Source organism: Bos indicus, chromosome 27, assembly GCF_029378745.1.
Source record: "Bos indicus isolate NIAB-ARS_2022 breed Sahiwal x Tharparkar chromosome 27, NIAB-ARS_B.indTharparkar_mat_pri_1.0, whole genome shotgun sequence".
NCBI classification, from domain to species: Eukaryota; Metazoa; Chordata; class Mammalia; order Artiodactyla; family Bovidae; genus Bos; species Bos indicus.
The window spans coordinates 2,132,752-2,152,822 of NC_091786.1; the positions used below are offsets into that span (position 1 = coordinate 2,132,752).

At 39.2% G+C, this 20,071-nt stretch overlaps 1 protein-coding gene across 1 annotated transcript in view; it reads right to left on the minus strand.

The window, feature by feature from the left end:
• CSMD1 (CUB and Sushi multiple domains 1) overlaps positions 1–20,071 on the minus strand; it is a 2,070,704-nt gene that overhangs the window by 96,066 nt on the left and 1,954,567 nt on the right. The window contains exon 50 of the mRNA XM_070781602.1: positions 2,618–2,803. Within this exon, the coding sequence (XP_070637703.1) occupies positions 2,618–2,803 (186 nt within the window). The remainder of the gene's footprint in view (positions 1–2,617; positions 2,804–20,071) is intronic.

Below are 20,071 nucleotides of genomic sequence, written 5' to 3' on the forward strand. Positions count from 1 at the left end.
TTCTGTCCTACATATATTCAGGAAGAACTGAACTGGCATTATAGTGACAGACTGACTGTGCATGTTCACTTCTCTATCCTGAGGAAGAACAGGCCCCCATGAGAGACACCTTTCAGTTAAGCTAAGGATAAAGCTTCCATGGTTAAAATAAATACCACAGGGACTGTGTGTCTGTGACCCCCAATGAGCTGTATTATCTTCAAGCAAAATGATTTCCCTATAGCTTTAAAGAAAACAGAGGTATCCATGTCTACCTGGACATTTTCACTAAAATCAAATATGTACCTAGAGATATTTACAATCCCAAACAGGATGGATTTTATAGGAAACTGAAAATTTTTCTATTAGGTCAGTTTCCTAGTAAAAACAGAAACGAGGAGACAGCATGACATAGACACAGAGATCAACATAACAGAAGAGAGAGCCTGAGACCCTCACATAAACAGAGCTGATTTTTGACAATTGATCAAAAGTCAATACAAATGGAAAAAAGATAGTTTTTCAACAAATGGTGCTGGAACAACTGGAGATCTACATGCAAAAATAAATGCTGGCACCCTCTAGAAAATGGAATCATTTTGAAATGGATCAAACACCCAAATGTAAAGCACACAACTCCTAGAAGATAACACAGGAGAAAATCTATGTGACCTTGATTTTGGGGACAATTTTTTCAGGCACAAGATAAAAGGTATGCTCCATGAAAGAAAGAACTGATCAGCTAAACTTGATTACAATTAAAAACTCTGCAAAAGACACTGTCAAGAGAATGAGAAGACTGGTCATAGACCAGGAGGAAAAATTTGCAAAAGACACATCTGATAAAGGATTCTTATCCAAAATATACAAAGACCTCTTAAAACTCAACAAAACAAAAATAACAACAAAAAATGAATGTTCTGATTAAAAATGTGCAAAAGACCTAATTTGAAACTTCACCAAAGAAGGCAGACAGATGGCAAATAAATGTGTAAAAAGATGCTCTACATCATATGTCATCAGGGAGATGCAAATTAGAACAAGGGTGTACCAGCACACACATACGGAAACTGTCAAAACCCCAGCACTGACAGCATCAGATGCTGGTGAGGTTGTGGAGCAACAGGAAGTCTCATTCATTGCCAGTGGAAATGCAAAAGGTACAGTCACCTTGGAGGACATGTGGTGGTTTCTTACAAAGCTGAACATACTCTTATCATGTGATCCAGCAATCATGCTCCCTTACAATTATGCAAAGGAGTTGAAAATTTATGTCTACACAAAGCCTTGCACACAGAGGTATATAGCAGCTGTATTCATAATTGCCAACATTTGTAAGCAACCAAGATACCCTTTGGTAGCGAATGGATAAATATACTGTGGTCCATCCAGACAGTGGAATTTTATTTCGCTAAAAAGAAATGAGCCATTGAGTCATGAAAAGACATGGAGGAATCTTAAAGGCATATTACTGAGTGAAAGAAGCCAGTCTGCAAAGGCTACTGACTGATTCCAAACTCTATGACATTCTGGAAATGGCAAGACTATGGAGATAGCAAAAAGGTCAGTGGGGGCCTTTTTACTATTCTCATTGAGGGATGAGGATTGTCTCAGTGGTGCCTTCCTGACTTTCTGAAAATGCAACGATTATTTGCAAAAGAGAAAAACATAGGTTAAAATGACAGCAAGGAAAATAAAACCTGTGGAGGGAAGTTGATTATTTTTGTAAACATTTATATGTTCACACCTAGAAAGTTAAAATAATTTTAACATGACCAAAATACTATACATAAAAAAGTCAATAAATTAATTTTATAATTGAAGACTTTGATATAATATCTTAAGAGTAAAAATACTGTATAAGTAGAAATACTATGTAGTTTTCAATTTTTAGAAACTAGGTAGGTAGATTATTTCCAATTTGAAGCTAGTTTAACATAGCTTCAATGAAAAGTGTGGTACACAGTGTGTGTGTGGGCATGTACAAGTGTGTGTGTGTGTGTGTGTGTGTGTGTGTGTGAACTTTTGTTCTCTTTGGCTTTGTGTTATGGAGTTGATTATTTTTTTTTAAGACTACAGTTTAAGAATGAGTCCAAACTTCTGATTCTTTTAAGAATATCATCATATACTCTTAATAGCTTTCCAGAGAACTCACCCTATTTCACAAATCAGTGATGCATTTATTGAGCATCAGTGTGTTACACAGAGCAGGTGATGTACAAATAGACCCAGGCACCACCTTGACACTCAGGGAACTCAGTGAGATGGGAGACGCAGAACAAACTTTGTTGAATTATGTTTTAATACTTTGTGTAGAGTGCTTGATGTCTCAATAACTTCCTGATTGAATCTCTCCAAACTGAACACGGCAGCAAGGCCAGGATTTTCTGTGTACATTTCATGGTCTAGGTGCTGATGGACCCAATGTGATTCCATATGATCCGCCTTCACGACCGCAGAGGTTATGTTGATGGTTAGAGTGGCTGATACGGAATAGACTGATGTAACATGACCACAAGCCAGAGACAAAAGCTCATATGCTGAGGGAAAGGATCTTGCACTGTGGAGTACAGAGTTCTCACCCATGTATCTGTTCCTCCTTAAATCTGTGAAGCCAGGCAGAGCATTGGACACTTACGTTTGCATGTGGGGGGCTTCCCCCTGTTGCTCCAAAATCCATCCTCCTGACACACGGCTGTAGCTTGCTGACTAGCATCCAGCTTGAAGCCCTCATTACAATCATAGGTCACTTTACTGTCCAGTGTGAACTCATTCCCTGTAAATGAACCATTTCCTGGGGACTCTGGGATTCCACAGGACACAGCTGAAGAGAAAAAAAACAAAAAAACAAAAACCAAAAAACGACAAGTTCAGGGTTATTCTGACAAGATGCGATGAAATTTTCTTCTTTTCTTTTTCTGTGTCTCATCTTAAAGGTATATAAAAACTGTTAAATATTAGCATTTCTCATGTGTGGCATAAACAGGCACATTTACAAAGTTGTTTCGGTCTTAAGAGTTAATGAGAGACGATGAAAAATGGGTCAAATACAGTATCTTTAAAATTTATTATTCCAGAAGGTATGTCTGGTGGCTCTCAGATTCATCACATGGACATTATCAGACGGTCATGGTGAAGAGAACAGTGTAATGTGTTATATTTCATTTAATATGGGGAAGGAAGCATAGATTAATATCTTTACCATCACAAATTTATCACCATACTGACTCTTTGGGTTTGAGATTTCATTGGAATCAGAGTTAGGAATAGCTCACCTCAGGTCTTAACCTCCCACAGCTTAAGTCCCCTCACCCCACTCGCCAAAGATTCATTTTACTTAAAGCACAGGAAATTTTGTTTCAATACAAATATTACCTTAGCTAAGAGCATCAATGCATCCATTGTTATAAAATGTATGAATTTATCAACTATCAGTCAAAAAGCAGGGGCTGCAGAACTAAGGAATTAAGGGAGATACTCAGAACAGAAGGCTCAGTCCTACAGGGATGGACACACAAGCCAGTTTTTTTAAAAAAATTAGTTAATTTATTTCAATTGGAGAATAATTACTTCACAATATTGTGATGATTTTTTCTATACATCAACATGTATCAACCACAAGTATACATGTGTGCCCCCCATTCTGAACCCCCCTCCCACCACCCTAGCCTGAAAGGCTGGGCAAGAAAGTGGTACCAAAGAGGAAGGAATTTTTAACAACTAGTAAGATGAACAAAGAAGTTATTATAAGCACTTCCTTCTTAAATTTACTAGCTCTGACCCCGACTTATTTACCGTGAGATGAAACAACAAAAACAACTCTGAATTTAAATAAGTTACAGTAAGGAACCCAGGGTTTTCCCAGGTATTGTAAATGATCTGCCTGCCAGTGCAAGAGAGGCAAGAGATGTGGGTTCGATCCCTTGGTTGGGAAGATCTCATGAAGGAGGAAATGGCAACCCACTCCAGTAGTCATACCTGGAGAATCACATGAACAGAGGAGCCTGGTGGGCTACACTTGGTGGGTCCAAAGAGTTGAATACAACTGAGTGAGTGAGCACACGGAATCCATAGTAATGGAAGGTGATAAGACAGGAATGTCCCCAAATACACATACAACTTAGGAGCACTTGTCAAAGGAAATCTTTGCAATCACTAATTTAAGGATCTTCTTTTATTCAATCAACATCGAAGATGTTATGGGTTTTGAAGCATCATGGATTTTAAATTTAGATCATTTAAAATATTTCCCACATAGCTTCCAATAAGAATACACACCTAGTAAGATAAAGCAGGAACGACTGGTTGAAAAAGTTTATATAAACATATAATTTTATGGGTAAGGAAGAGGGTCAGAAAGATGGAATTATTCACCTGGATTAGCACAGTGACTTTGTTTAAAACCTGGGGCTGGAGAACAGACCTGATTCCCAAGTGAGACCTCCTTCTGCTCTATAGGCACCCAGGTCACCTGCGGCTAAGTCTGAGTTTTTTGGTTGCTGTCTTTGATTTTTTTTTCTGTATCAAGATCTTCAGTAAATGCAATAGGGAGTTATCAGAAGAGTTAAAGAAAATGTAGCACTGATAAGAATCCAAGTTCTAGAAAAATTAAAACTCCAAAGTTTCTCTTATGCTTAAATTTATGATCAGCTATTTCAACAATCTGAAATATATATATATACGTGTGCATGTGTATGAGTGTATATGTACATATGTGTGTGAGTGTGTAGATATATATATATATATGAGTGTATATGTATATATGTGCATGAGGGTACATGTACATATATGTGTGTGTGTGTGTATGAGTTCAGTTCAGTTCAGTCGCTCAGTCGTGTCCAATTCTTTGCGATCCCATGGACCGCAGCACCCCAGGCTTCCCTGTCCATCATCAATTCCCAGAGCTTGCTCAAACTCATGTCCATTGAGTCAGTGATGCCATACAACCATTTCATCCCCTTTCGTCCCCTTCTCCTCCTGCCTTCAATATTTCCTACCATCAGGGTCATTTCCAATGATTCAGTTCTTCATATTGGATGGCCAAAGTATTGGAGTCTCAGCTTCAGCATCAGTCCTTCCAATGAATATTTAGGACTGATTTCCTTTACAATTGACTGGTTTGATCTCTTTGCTGTCCAAGGGACTCTCAAGAGTCTTCTCCAACACCACAGTTCAAAAATATCAATTCTTTGGTGCTCTGCTGCTGCTAAGTCGCTTCAGTCGTGTCAGACTCTGTGCGACCCCATAGGCGGCAGCCCACCAGGCTCCCCCATCCCTGGGATTCTCCAGGCAAGAACACTGGAGTGGGGTTCCATTGCCTTCTCCTCTTTGGTGCTCAGCTTTCTTTATAGTCCCACTCTCACAACCATACAGGACTACTGGAAAAACCATACCTTTGACTAGATGGACTTTTGTTGGCAAAGTAATGACTCTGCTTTTTAATATGCTGTCTAGGTTGATCGTAGGTTTTCTTCCAAGGAGCAAGTGTCTTTTAACTGCATGGCTGCAGTCACCATCTGCAGTGATTTTGGAGCCCAAAAAATAGTCTGTCACTGTTTCCACTGTATCCCCATCTATTTGCCATGAAATGATGGAACCAGATGCCATGATCTTAGTTTTCTGAATGTTGAATTTTAAACCAACTTTTTCACTCTCCTCTTTTACTTCCATCAAGAGACTCTTCAGTTTCTCTACACTTCTGCCATAAGCGTGGTGTCATCTGTATATCTGAGGTTATTGATATTCCTCCCAGCAATCTTGATTCCGGCTTGTGCTTCATCCAGCATGGTATTTTGCATGATGTACTCTGCATATAAGTTAAATGAGCAGGGTGACAATATACAGCCTTGACGTACTCCTTTCCCGATTTGGAACCAGTCTGTTGCTCCATGTCCAGTTCTAACTGTTGCTTCTTAACCTGCATAGATTTCTCAGGAGGCAGGTCATGTGGTCTGGTATTCCCAACTCTTGAAGAATCTTCCACAGTTTGTTCTGAGCCACACAGTCAAAGGCTTTAGCATAGCCAAATAAAGCAGAAGTCGGTGTTTTTTTGGAACTCTTGCTTTTTCTATGATCCAGTGGATGTTGCCAGTTTGATCTCTGGTTTCTCTGCCTTTTCTAAATCCAGCTTGAGCATCCTGAATTTCACAGTTCATGTACTGTGTAAGTCTGGCTTGGAGAATTTTGTGCATTACTTTGCTAGTGTGTGAGATGAGTGGAGTAGTGTGGTAGTTTGAACATTCTTTGGCGTTGCCTTTCTTTAGGGTTAGAATGAAATCTGACATTTTCCAGTCCTGTGGTCACTGGTGAGTATTTTAAATTTGCTTGCATATTGATTGCAGCACTTTCACAGCATCATCTTTCAGGATTTGAAATAGCTCAACTGGAATTCCATCACCTCCACTAGCTTTGTTTGTAGTGATGCTTCCTAAGGTCCACTTGACTTCACATTCCAGGATGTCTGGCTCTAGGTGAGTGATCATACCATCGTGATTATCTGGGTCATGAAGATCTTTTTTGTATAGTTCTTCGGTGTATTCTTGTCACCTCTTCTTAATATTTTCTGCTTCTGTTAAGTCCATACCATTTCTGTCCTTTATTGTGCCCATCTTTGCATGAAATGTTCCCTTGGTATCTTTAATTTTCTTGAACAGATCTCTAGTCTTTCCCATTCTTTTGTTTTCCTCTATTTATTTGCACTGATCATTGAGGAAGTCTTTCTTATCTCTCCTTGCTATTCTTTGGAGCTCTGCAGTCAAGTGGGTATATCTTTCCTTTTTCCTTTGCCTTTTGCTTCTCTTCTTTTCTCAGCTGTTTGTAAGGCGTCTTCAGACAACCATTTTGCCTTTTTGCATTTCTTTTCCTTGGGGATGGTCTAGATCACTGCCTCCTGTACAATGTCTTGAACCTCCATCCATAGGTCTTCAGGCACTCTGTCTATCAGATCTAATCCCTTGAATCTATTTCTCACTTCCACTGTATAATCGTAAGTTCGTACTTGAATGGTCTACTGGTTTCCCCTACTTTCTTCAATTTAAGTCTGAATTTTGCAATTAGGAGTTCATGATCTGAGCCACAGTTGGCTCCCTTTCTTGTTTTTGCTAACTGTATAGAGCTTCTCTATCTTTGGCTGCAAAGAATATAATCAACCTGATTTTGGAATTGACCATCTGATGATGTCCATGTGTAGAGTTGTTTCTTGAGTTGTTGGAAGAGAGTATTTGCTATGACCAGTGCATTCTCTTGGCAAAACTCTGTTATCTTTTGCCCTTCTTCATTTTGTACTCCAAGGCCAAATTTGCCTGTTACTCCAGGTATCTCTTGACTTCCTATTTTGTATTCCAGTCCCCTAAAATGAAAAGAACATCTTTTTTTGGTGTTAGTTCTAGAAGATCTTTTTGGTCTTCATAGAACTGTTCAACTTCAGCTGTTTCAGCATTACTAATTGGGGCATGGACTCAGATCACTGTGATATTGAATGGTTTGTCCTGGAAATGAACAGAGATCATTCTGTCATTTTTGAGATTGCACCCAAGAACTGCATTTTGGAATAAGACCCAATTTCCCCCACAGTCAGTCTCTCCCATCAGGAAGCTTCTGTAAGCTTCTTATCCTTATCCCTCAGAGGGCAGACAGAATGAAAACTACAATCACAGAAAACTAATCAAACTAATCACATGGACCACAGCCTTGTCTAACTCAATGAAACTATGAGCCATGCTGTGTAGGGCCACCCAAGACAGATGGGTCAAGGTGGAGAGTTCTGACAAAATGTGGTCCACTGGAGAAGGGAATGGCAAACCAGTTCAGTATTCTTGCCTTGAGAGCCCCATGAACAGTATGAAAAGGCAAAAAGATATGACAGTGAAAGATTAACTCCCCAGGTCGGTAGGTGCCCAATATGTTACTGGAGAAGACTGGAGAAATAACTCCAGAAAGAATGAAGACACAGAGCCAAAGCAAAAACCACACCCAGCTGTGGATGTGATTGGTGATGCAAGTAAAGTCCAATGCTGTAAAGAACAATGCTGTTAAATGTTCCTGCATAGGAACCTGAAATGTTAGGCCCATGAATCAAGGTAAATTGGAAGTGGTCAAAAAGGAGGTGGCAAGAATCAACATCAACATTTTAGGAATCAATGAACTAAAATGGACTGGAATGGGCAAATCTAACTCAGATGACCATTATATACACTACTGTGGGCAAGAATCCCTTAGAAGAAATGGAGTAGCCCTCATAGTATGTATTATTATATATGTATACATATGTGTGTATGAGTGCATATGTGTATATATATATATATATATATATATAAGTATCTGTGTATACATGTATATGAGTGTGTGTATTTCTGTGTGTGAGTGTATATATATATATGTGTGTGTGTGTGTGTGCTAGGTCACTTCAGTCATGCCTTCTCTGTGACACTATAGACTGTAGCCCACCAGGCTCTTCTGTCCATGAGATTCAAAAATACTGGAGTGGGTTTCCATGTCCTCCTCCAGGGGATATTCCCAACTCAGGGAATGAACTCACACCTCTTACGTCTCCTGCACTGGCAGGCAGGTTCTTTACCACTAGTGCCCCCTGAGAAGCCTTGTATATGTGTCTCTACGAATGCATATGTGTGTATATATGTGTGTGTGTGTGTGTGTGTGTGTGTATATATGAGGCATAATAAAAATTTGCAGATGGAAAACAAAAAAAAAACATAGACATATGGACATCATTTTGAACAAAGTATTGAAAATAATGAAATTATAACCTTGGCTTTCTGAAGCCATTCCTTTGTCGAGGCAATGTATCAGTGGGAAGGCTGCTAAGTATTTTGCACAATATTCAGCTTAATTTACTAAATGCAGTAAATGCCCTTTATGATCCTGCTCTCAGAGTATTGCCAATATCTTATTTTCTTGCCATTTTCTCTGAGATTTCACTCCAGCAATCATTTGTTCATTCTCACAAACCTTAATTTCTCTGCCACTTGCTGAAGCGTGCCCAGTGGCTCACTTCCCTACAATTCTCATTTGGGGAGAATACTGATTGGAATGACATTTCTCTGGCAGGTTAAATGGGGAAGAAGACATTCTACAAGCATGTTTGAAGCCCTAACTTGAAAGGATTCAGACCCAAGAGGGCAAAGCAGTAAAGCTTTGTAACTACTTCTGTTAAATCTGGAAGCTTTCGGCACAAGTGAGCCCTGATTCCCAGGACTTAACAAGACCCGCTTCATGTTGTCTGATAAACAAATGGGGATCTTTCTTTGGCCTCGTGCTGTAGGTTTTAGACCCCAGGGTGTCCTAACATCAGGCTATTTGGCAGAGCTTAAAATAGAGGTTGGCATTCTACTGAAAATGGAATTCTTACACTTCTGATTCAATGAAGAATAGATGGAACAATTATCACAGCCTTATAAATGTATGCTTATGAGATGAAGGCAGTTTTCTGCTAAAATCTAGTATGCATCCATCTATTCATTCTGGAAATTTTGCATGATAATAACACTACAGATATTCCTTAGGTCACTTTTTAAACATCAACTAGCTAAATGTATGCAACTCACAAAACCTGGAGAACTTTCTTACTTTTGGTCTAACTAAAGGGAATAAAATTCCTTGTGCTTTATATTTGTTTTTTTTTGTTTTATTGTACTAATATAGCATTATATTGCCTGGCAACTCAGACCAACAATCTCATACTCATGTCATAAAATTTATCTTCTGTCTGAGAGCAGAGGTTTTAAAGTCAGACGTCTGAATCAGCTCCAGCCTCTGGCATTCAGCAGCTCCATGACCTGAGTTACCCAGTAACTTGTCCCATTGCTCTCAGGTTAATAATGCTCACCCCAAAGGTAATTGTGATGACAGTATGAAGTAATGTGCACAAGACCATTAGCACTGTATTGACACCATGTAGGCTCTCAGTAAATGACAGTGTATTACTGTTACATGCATGTGTCTTTAAACACACACATAATTTATCCTTATTTATTTTGTAAATAAAGATATGAATTGCAAGGAACAACTCCTTTAAGTATGTTTGTTAAAGAGAGCAAAGACAAAATCAGAAGGGAGCCAATTTACTTCTATTATATATCTCATGAGTGAGCTGACATTTTGGTTTCAAATAAATAGAAGTGACACTTGAGTTTCCAGTGTTGCAGGCTCTTTTAACAGCACAAGGCCCATTTGGCTTTATTTTCTTTTCATATTTAAGGCCATACAAAGAGCAATTTTTCTTGTCTCTGCAAGTTTCAAGCACTTATTGGACTGTTTCCTACTTCTTTCAAATGCTTGTGCTTTGTAATTTACACTGGCTCCTTTCTGGAGCTGCTCAAGCTTTAACACCTCCCCATTTGCTTTGTTTTTATTTTTATTTCTTTTCTTTTTTCTTTGTTTCCCCTTAAAAAGCTCAGTGATTGCTGGACTTGGACTATGGCCTTAGACTTGGAATTCTCATATCTTGATTTCCACTCCATTCTACTCAATGTCCAGAGGAGCTCTACCCACATCTGAGGTCACCACTGACCCTCATGGAGCTGCTAGACAAACTCCAGGCCTCAGTAAACTGCTCCACTGGTAAGTGGGAAAGTCAAATGAGATCCTCTGATTCACCCCTTTCCTCCTACTGCTCTCATTTGGTTGACCAGCAATCACTGTCTAAATATTTAAAAATTTGCTTCATACTGGTGGCCTTCTCACTGCCTGTCACCAATTTCCTAGTGCACATCCCCATGACCTCAAAACGGTCTACCCTCCCATTATCTGGACCCCACTCGTAGGGCTAGGGCAAACCGAAAGGAAGGGCCACCCATAATAGGGAAGAGAAAGAGTGTCCAGAAGCAGGGTTTCCTCTGGCCTGGTTTAGATAAGTAGCATGGTAGGTAATGGTCCTTGCCTGGTGGTTCAGACGGTAAAGAATCTGATTGCATTCTGGGAGACCTGGATTTGATTTCTGGGTTGGGAAGATCCCCTGGAGGAAGGCATGGCAACCCACTCCAGTATTCTTGCCTGGAAAATCCCCATGGAAAGAGGAACCTGGCAGGCTATAGTCCATGGGGTGGCAAAGAGTTGGATACAACTGAGCAACTTCCACGTCACTTCACTTCATGGTAGGTAATGGGCTTCCCAGGTGGCGCTAGTGGTAAAGAACCTGCCTGCCAGTGCAGGAAATGCAAGAGACTTGGGTTCCTGGGTTGGGAAGATCCTCTGGAAGAGGACATGGCAACCCACTCCAGAGTTCTTGCCTAGAGAATGCCATGGACAGAGGAGCCCAGGGGGCTACAGTCCACTGGGGTGCAAAAAGTCAGACATGACTGAGCACGCACACGTGCTAGTAGGTAATAAGGTCTGAAACAGGGCACCCAGGAGGAAATAGCAGAGGTATCCCAGTCATAACCAAAAACACTGAGCTGACCATCAAATAAGACTAAAGCATCACCATGTGTTTTTTGGATTATTTTTCCCAACTGCTCCCTTGTCTGTGCCTATTTAAGTCCAGGATAGTAGGTGGTTTCATGCATGTGTATCACTTTGATTGGCAGTATTACTGAATGGAATAGTCTTCTATTAAAAAAAAAAAACACTTTGGCAAGTGTTTATCTGAAGTCTTGCTTGCCAAAAATGGACACAGGGATGCACTTTCTGCAGCTTTCTGTGTAGCTTGGATACAGCCTTCTTAAAATTACTAGTAACTCCCTGGTGGCTCAGATGGTAAAGAATTTGCTTGCCTAGGTAGGAGACCTGGGTTCAATCCTTGGGTGGGGAAGATACCCTGAAGGAGGGAATGGCTACCCACTCCAGTATTCTTCCCTGGATAATTCCATGGACAGAGTAGCCTGGTGGGTTATGCTCCATGGGGTTATAAAGAGTCAGACACCACTAAGCCCAGCGCACAAACACACACACAGTCTCAGAGGAACAATGGTTTAGGTCACCCTAAATGCTTTTCTTTTCCCCCCAGGGGTTTCAAAAAGGCTGACATTTAAGTCCCTTTCCAGCTGATGAGTGCCCTTGCAAGCCTGATGTTTATGCACCCAAAAGCCTGAAGCTTCAGCAGCACAGAAACCCACTCTCTATTCAGAAGGACTTATGTGCTCCTAGCTTCTCATCTGAATGTTCCCTGAAAGGGACATGTTGAGCTAGATCTGGAAATGTTTGAGGAAAGACAGATGCATTGTGGGCAGTTTTCTTCCCACTCACCCTGTTCTGACTGGGGATTCTGTTCCAGCTTTAAATGAGACTACGGCAGATCTGCAAGTGCAAGAGAAGGTCTGCCAAGCTTACTGGAGCGCATGTTAGTGCAACCATTAACGATAACAGTTTATTACAAAAGAAAACAAAGAGAAAAATACAAAGCAGTCTAAGAAGCCTGCAGACCAGACAGAGAAACACTGTCACTGATAAACAAGACAATGTACCCCCACATATGAAGCTTTGTTTTTGTTACAAGCCGATACTTGGACTTCCTCCCAAGCTGCTCTCTGTACAGACAAATGCTTTTAAAGCAAATCTTGGGGAAGTCTCACTGTTAACAATTTATGAAAAATGATCAATCTTTGGATCAATGGTTTTTGGGTTTCATCCCTGAATTTGTAACCTATGATCTGTGTGTCCCAAAGCATATACCTTAGCAATCTTTGATATCAATTCCCTCATTTGTATAAAAAAGGGCAAACTTAAAGTCCTTTTAGAGAAATTTAAAATCTACAAAGCAGTACCAAGATGGCAGAGGAATAGGACAGGGAGACCACTTTATCCCCCACAAATTCATCAAAAGATAATTTAGCAACTTCCACAAGACAATTGCTGAACATTGGTGGAGGACACCAGGCACCCAGTAAGGCAGCCCAATCTCTTCAAAAGGAGGTAGGGTAAAATATAAAAGATGAAAGCAGAGACAGAAGATTGAGGGATGGAGACTCATCCTGGGGAGGGATTAGTGAAGAAGAAGTTTCTGTACAATAGAAAACCCTCTCACAGGCATGTCTATGGGGAGCTTTGGAATCTCAGAGGGCAACATAAAAGGGAAACTATATTAAAAAAACCCTACCATGTGCCTAACTACAACTGCCAGCAGAGAAGTGGCCTAGACGCTTCGCGTCCACCAGCAGGGAGTAGGGGCTGGACAGGGAGTCAAGGCCTGCATCGTCAGATTGTTGGTCCTTAGGGTAAGGACTGGGTTGAATGAGGGAGCTAATGTGACATAGCAACCCAAACAATAGGATCACCAAAAAAAAAAAAAAGGAGAGCAAACCGGCTGCCATTTAGGGCCTTCCCTCCCCGGAGGCAGAAAGGCAGGTTTGCTACAGCCAGAGCTGGAAGGCAAGGAGCTGCTGCAATCTAAGCCCCAGAGACCATATCTTCCAGCAAACTCTGAGTGAGCTGCCAGTTGCTAAACACATCTTCCTGGGATCCTGGGCAGTTCACATCTGCCAGGAGTGTCACAGCCTGAGATCAGCTCCCCATAGGAGACACATGGCACACCTGAGACTGTGCCTGTGCGGTGCACCTGGGAAGCCCAACGGCCAGGAGCGGGGAGGTGCATAAGATACATGGCCTACCTGGGACAGTGCACTCACCAAGCACCCAGTCACCTGAATGGCTTGGGCCTGGGAAGGGCACAAAATGCACAGCCCATCTGGGTCTTGCAGAGCACCCTGGAGCCTGAGCACTATAGACCTGGGAAGTACATGCTGCCTTGGCTGTGTCAAACCCACTGTGTCAAACCCATCCACTGTGAGCGCTCCCCACGTGTGCTAGCGGTATTGATTTTCAGTGTCCCTCCCTCTCCACAGCACAACTGAACAAGGGAGCCTAAATAAGTGGCCACTGTCACCCCCTGATGTCAGGGTAGAAATTAAGACACTGAAGAGAACTGCAAACAGAGAAAGCCAAAATAAATAAAGAAGAGGGAACCACCCCCAAAGTGATAGATGAAACAGATTAAAACCCTGCAGTTAATGCTGAGACTGTGCATTTGAGGGGCAACCATTGACCTTGAAAACAAGTGGAAGCAGGAACAAGGGACTGCCTGACACTGAATTGTCCCCATACCACCAACAGCAGCTCTGGAGAAACTCCTAGATATATTTTTACTATTATCATTTCTTAATTAAAAAAAAATTAGTTCTTTAATACTCTTTAACTTTCATTTTTATAACCAACTGTTACCTTTCAAAAAACCCCCTATTTTTTAAAAAACAAATTTCATATACACTTTTTAAATTTTGGTGATCAATTTTGTTTTGCACATTTTATATTGTATTTTTGGTAGTCTAACCTCTATTATAGGTTTTTAATCTTTGCTTTTTCTTATTTGTTATCAATTTTTTACCTTTAAGAATCTAATCTTCAATATCCATTTGCATTTAGGTATTTGATTACTGGTTTGATTGCTCTCTCCCCTTTTGACTCTCCCTTTTCTCCTCCTGGTCACCTCTATCCCCCTCCTCCCTCTTCTCTTCTCTATATAACTCTGTGAATCTCTTTGGGTGTTTCTGGCTGTGAAGAGTTGTTTCACCATTAACCTAGGGGTTTATCTTCTGAGCTGTATGGATGAAGAAATCTTGAGGCTACCATAAGAGAAGGACCAAAAGCCAGAGGCAGGAGGCTTAACTTCAGAACTTTAGAACAATACAGAACTCCTGATTCCTGGGAACATTAATAGACAACAGCTCACTCAAGAGTCTCCATACCTACACTGAAACCAAGCTCCACTGAAGAGCCAACAAGCTCTAGCACAAGACACACCACGATAATTATCCAGCAAAACAGAAACAAAAACCTGAAAATTAAAAGATGGGCTGCCCAAAGCCATGCCAAGCACACAGACACCCCAAGACTCACTACTGGACACTTCACTGCACTCCAGAGAGAAAAGATCCAGCTCTACCCACCAGAACACAGACACAAGTTCCCCCAACCAGGGAACCTTGACAAGCCACTGGTCCAACTCTACCCACAAGGAACAGACTCCACAATTAAAAGGAACCATGAACTTCCAGCCTGCAGAAAGGGCAACCCAAACACAGCAATCTAAACAAAAGGAAAAGGCAGAGAAATATTCAGCAGGTGAATAAGCATGATAAAAACCCACCAAACCAAACCAAAAGAGGGGGAGGAATAGGGATTCTACCTGAAAAAGAATTCAGAATAATGATAGGAAAGATTATCCAAAATCTTGAAAACAAAATGGAGTTATAGATAAATAGACTAAAGACAAGGATTGAGAAGATGCAAGAAATGTTTAACAAGGACCTAGAAGAAATAAAGAAGAGTCAATCAATAATGGGAACAATGCAATAACTGAGGTTAAAAGCACTCTGGAGGGAAGCAACAGTAGAATAACTGAGGCAGAAGAAAGGATAAGTGAGGTAGATGATAGAATGGTGGAAATAAATGAAGCAGAAAGGAAAAAATAAAAAGGAATTAAAAGAAATGAAGACAACCCCAGAGATCTCTGGAGCAATGCTAAACACCAAAACATTTGAATCATAGGTGTCCCAGAAGAAGAAGACAAAAAGAAAGGAGATGAGAAAATACTTGAGGAGATAATAGTTGAAAACTTCCCTAAAATGGGTAAGGAAATAGCCATTCAAGTCCAAGAAACCCAAAGAATCCTAAACAGGATAAACCCAAGGCAAAAGACCCCAAGACACATATTAATCAAACTAACAAAAATTAAACACAAAGAGAAAATATTAAAAGCAGCAAGGGAAAAACAACAAGTAACACACAAGAGGATCCCCATAAGGATACCAGCTGATCTTTCAATAGAAACTCTTCATGCCAGAAGAGAATGGCAGGACATAATTAAAGTGATGAAAGAGAAAAAACTACAACCACCATTACTATACCCAGCAAGGATCTCATTCATATATGAAGAAAAAATCAAAAGTTTTTCAGACAAGCAAAAGCTGAGAGAATTCAGCACCACCAAACCAGCTCCAAAGAAGATGCTAAAGGATCTTCTTTAGACAGGAAACACAGAAAAGGTTTATGAAATCGAACACAAAACAACAAAGTAAATGGTAATGGGATCATACTTTTCAGTGATTATATTAAATGTAAATGGGTTAAATTCTCCATCCAAAAGACACAGACTGGCCAAATGATACAAAAACAAGACCCATATACATTGAGGTGGGTCTTGACAAGAGACCCACCTTAATACTTGGGACACATACAAACTGATAGTGAGGGGCTAGAAAAAGATATTTCATGCAAATGGAGACCAAAAGAAAGCAGGTGTAGCAATACTCATATCAGATAAATAGACTTTGAAATAAAGCCCATGATAAGAGACAAAGAAGGACACTACATATTGATCACAGGATCAATCCAAGAAGAAGATGTAACAATTATAAGTACATATGCACCCAATATAGGAGCACCTCATTATATACAGCAAATGCTACCAAGTATGAAAGGGGTAATTAAAAGTAACACAATAATAGCGGGGGACTTTAATATCCCACTCACACCTAAGGACAGATTAACCAAGCAGAAAAGTAGCAAGGAAACACAAGCTTTAAGAGATACAATGGATCAGTTAGACCTAATTGATATTTACAGGGCATTTCACTCCAAAAAAATGGAATTCACTCTTTTTTCAAGGAACCCTTTGCACAAGGAACATTCTCCAGGATAGATCACATACTAGGCCATACATCTAGCCTTAGTAAATTAAAAAAAATTGAAATCATTCCAAGCATCTTTCCTGATCACAATGTGGTAATATTAGATGTAAACTACAGGGAAAAAAATACAAAAAGCACAAACATATGGAGGATAAACAACATGCTTCTGAATAACCAACAGATAAGAGAAGAAATCAAAAAGGAAATCAAAATATGCACAGAAACAAAAAAAACCTGAAAACACGACAACCCAAAGCCTATGGGACTCGGTGAGAGCAGTGCTATGAGGGAGGGTCATAGCAGTACAAGCCTACCTCAAGAAACAAGAAAACATCAAACAAACTACTTAACTTTACACCTAAAGCAACTAGAAAAAGAAGAACAGAAGAACCCTACGTTTAGTAGAAGGAAAGAAATCATAAAAATCAGAGCAGAAATAAATGGAAAAGAGATTATGGAGTCTACAGCAAAGATCAGCAAAACTAATAGCTCCTTCTTTGAGAAGATAAGTAAAATACACAAACCATTAGTAGACTCATCAAGAAAAAAAGGGAGAAGAATCAAATCAATAAAATTAGAAATGAAAATGGAGAAATCACAGCAGACAACACAGAAATACAAAAGATCATGAGAGACTAATATGAGCAATTACATGCCAATAAAACAGACAACTTGGAAGAAATGGATGAATTCTTAGAAAAGTATAACCTTCCAAAACTGATCCTGGAATAAATAGAAAATCTTAACAGACCCATCACAAGCACTGAAATTGAAACTGTAGTCAAAAATCTTCCAACAAACAATAGCCCAGGACCAGATGGCTTCAGAGGTGAATTCTACCAAAAATTTAAAGATGAGCTAACACCTATCGCACTTAAACTTTTCCAGAAAATTGCAGATGAAGGTAAATTCCCAAACTCATTCTATGAGGTGACCATCACCCTAATACCAAAACCAGAAAAAAGAAGCCACCAAAAAAAAACTACAGGTCAATATCACTGATGAACATAGATGCCAAAATTCTCAACAAAATTCTTGCAGAGTCCAACAACATATTAAAAAGATCATACTTCATGACCAAGTGAGATTTATGCTAGGGATGCAAGGATTCTTCAATATTCACAAATCAATCAATGTGATACACCACATTAACAAATTGAAAGATAAAAACCATATGATTATCTCAATAGATGCATAGAAAGACTCTGACAAAATTCAGTACTCATTAATGATAAAAAATCTCTACAGAAAGCAGGCATAGAAGGAACATAGCTCAACATAATAAAAACCATGTATGATAAACCCACAGCAAAAATTATCCTCAATGGCAAAAAAATTGAAAGCATTTCCTCTAAAATCAGGAATAAGACAAAGGTATCCAGTCTCACCACTACTATTCAACATAGATTTGGAAGTCCTATTCACAGCAATCAGAAAAGAAAAAGAAAGAAAAGGAATCCAGATTGGAAAAGGAGAGCAAAACTCTTACTGTTTGCAGATGACAGGATCCTCTACAAAGAAAACCCTAAAGACACCACAAAGTTGCAGGATATAAAATTAAAACATAGAAATCCCTTGCATTCCTATACACTAACAATGAGAAAACAGAAAGAAAAATTAAGGAAACAAGTGCATTCACCACTGCATTGAAAAAAATACAATACTTAGGAATAAATTTACCTAAAGAAACAAAAGACATATATAGAAAACTATAAAACACTGATGAAATAAATCAAAGATGACACAAAGAGATGGAGAAATATGTTCACGGATTGGAAGAATCAATATAGTGAAAATGAGTATACTACCCAAAGCAATCTATAGATTCAATGGAATCTCTATCAAACTACCAATGGTATTTTTCACAGAACTAGAACAAATAATTTCACAATTTCTATGGAATGACAAAAAACCTCAAATAGCCAAAGCAATTTTGAGAAAGAAGAATAGAACTGGAGGAATCTACCTGCCTGACTTCAGACTATACTACAAAGCTACAGTCATCAAGATATTATGGTACTGGCACAAAGAAAAATATAGATCAATGGAACAAAATAGAAAGTCCAGAGGTAAATCCACATACCTATGGACACTTTGTCTTTGACAAAGGAGGAAAAAATATACATTGGAGAAAAAAATCATCTCTTTGACTAGTGGTGTTGCAAAAACTGGTCAACCACGTGTAAAAGAAGCAAACTAGAACACTTTCTAACACCATATACAAAATAAACTAAAAATGGATTAAAGATCTAAATATAAGGCCAGAAACTATAAAACTCTCAGAGGAAAACATGGGTAGAACCCTCTCTGACATAAATCACAGCAAGATCCTCTATGACACACCTTCCATAATAATGGAAATAAAAGCAAAAATAAACAAATGAGACCTAATTAAACTTAAAAGCTTTTACAGAGGCATGAAGGAGGGCACTTAAAGCCAGAGTTCTGGAACAACCAAGAGGGATGGGGTGGGGAGATAGGTGGGGTGGCTCAGGATGGGGAGACAGATGTGCACCCATGGGTGGTTCATGTTAATTTATGGCAAAAAACACAATAGTATAAAGAAATTATTCTACAATTAAAATAAATCAATATATTAAAAAAAATCTACAAAGTGCTTTGCTCTTTAAGTGAAGTTCATTTCCGAATGAGAATGGGACTCACCCATAAATTGAACATGATCATATCTATCCATTGAATTATTCAGCTTATCTACTATGCCACTGTCTGTTTTACAATTGGTATAAGGCCTGGTGTGCTGCGATTCATGGGGTTGCAAAGAGTCAGACACGACTGAGCGACTGAACTGAACTGAACATTTATTGTAACCATGGATATGTTACGACTTAAGTCTGCCATTTTAGTTTTGTTTCTGTTTTCTTTTTCAGCCTTCCTGTCAGTTACTTGAACATTTTTAAAACTTCATTTTGGTTTACCTACAGTAGGTCTTTAGCCTATCTCCTTGTGTTGCTTTTTTAAGTCATTGTTCTAGATATGAATTATATGTACACAACTTCTCAAATCTATTGGTGATATTTGATCAGTTGGAGGGAGGTGTAGAAAGTGTACATTATTTTATAGCACTTTACCCTCCCCTACTGATAGTATCCTTTAATTATTTTTTCTGTATACCTTGAGAACTATATTAGACATGTTATAATTCTGCTGCCATTGTCAAACAATTTAGAACACACAAAGGGAAATGGAAAGTCCATTGTATTTACCCATACTCTTGCTATTTAGTGTTCTTTTTTCCCTTCCTGATGCTCTTAATTTATTATATTTCTATTGCTGTTTATTTAGAGAATTTCCTTTAGCTTTGCTTCTAAAGTATGTCTGCTAGAACAAATTTTCTTAGTTTTTCAGCATTTGGTAATAACTGGATTTCCTCTTCATTTCTGAAGGATATTTTTGTTAACCATAGAACTCTAGATTGATTGTTCTCTCCTTTC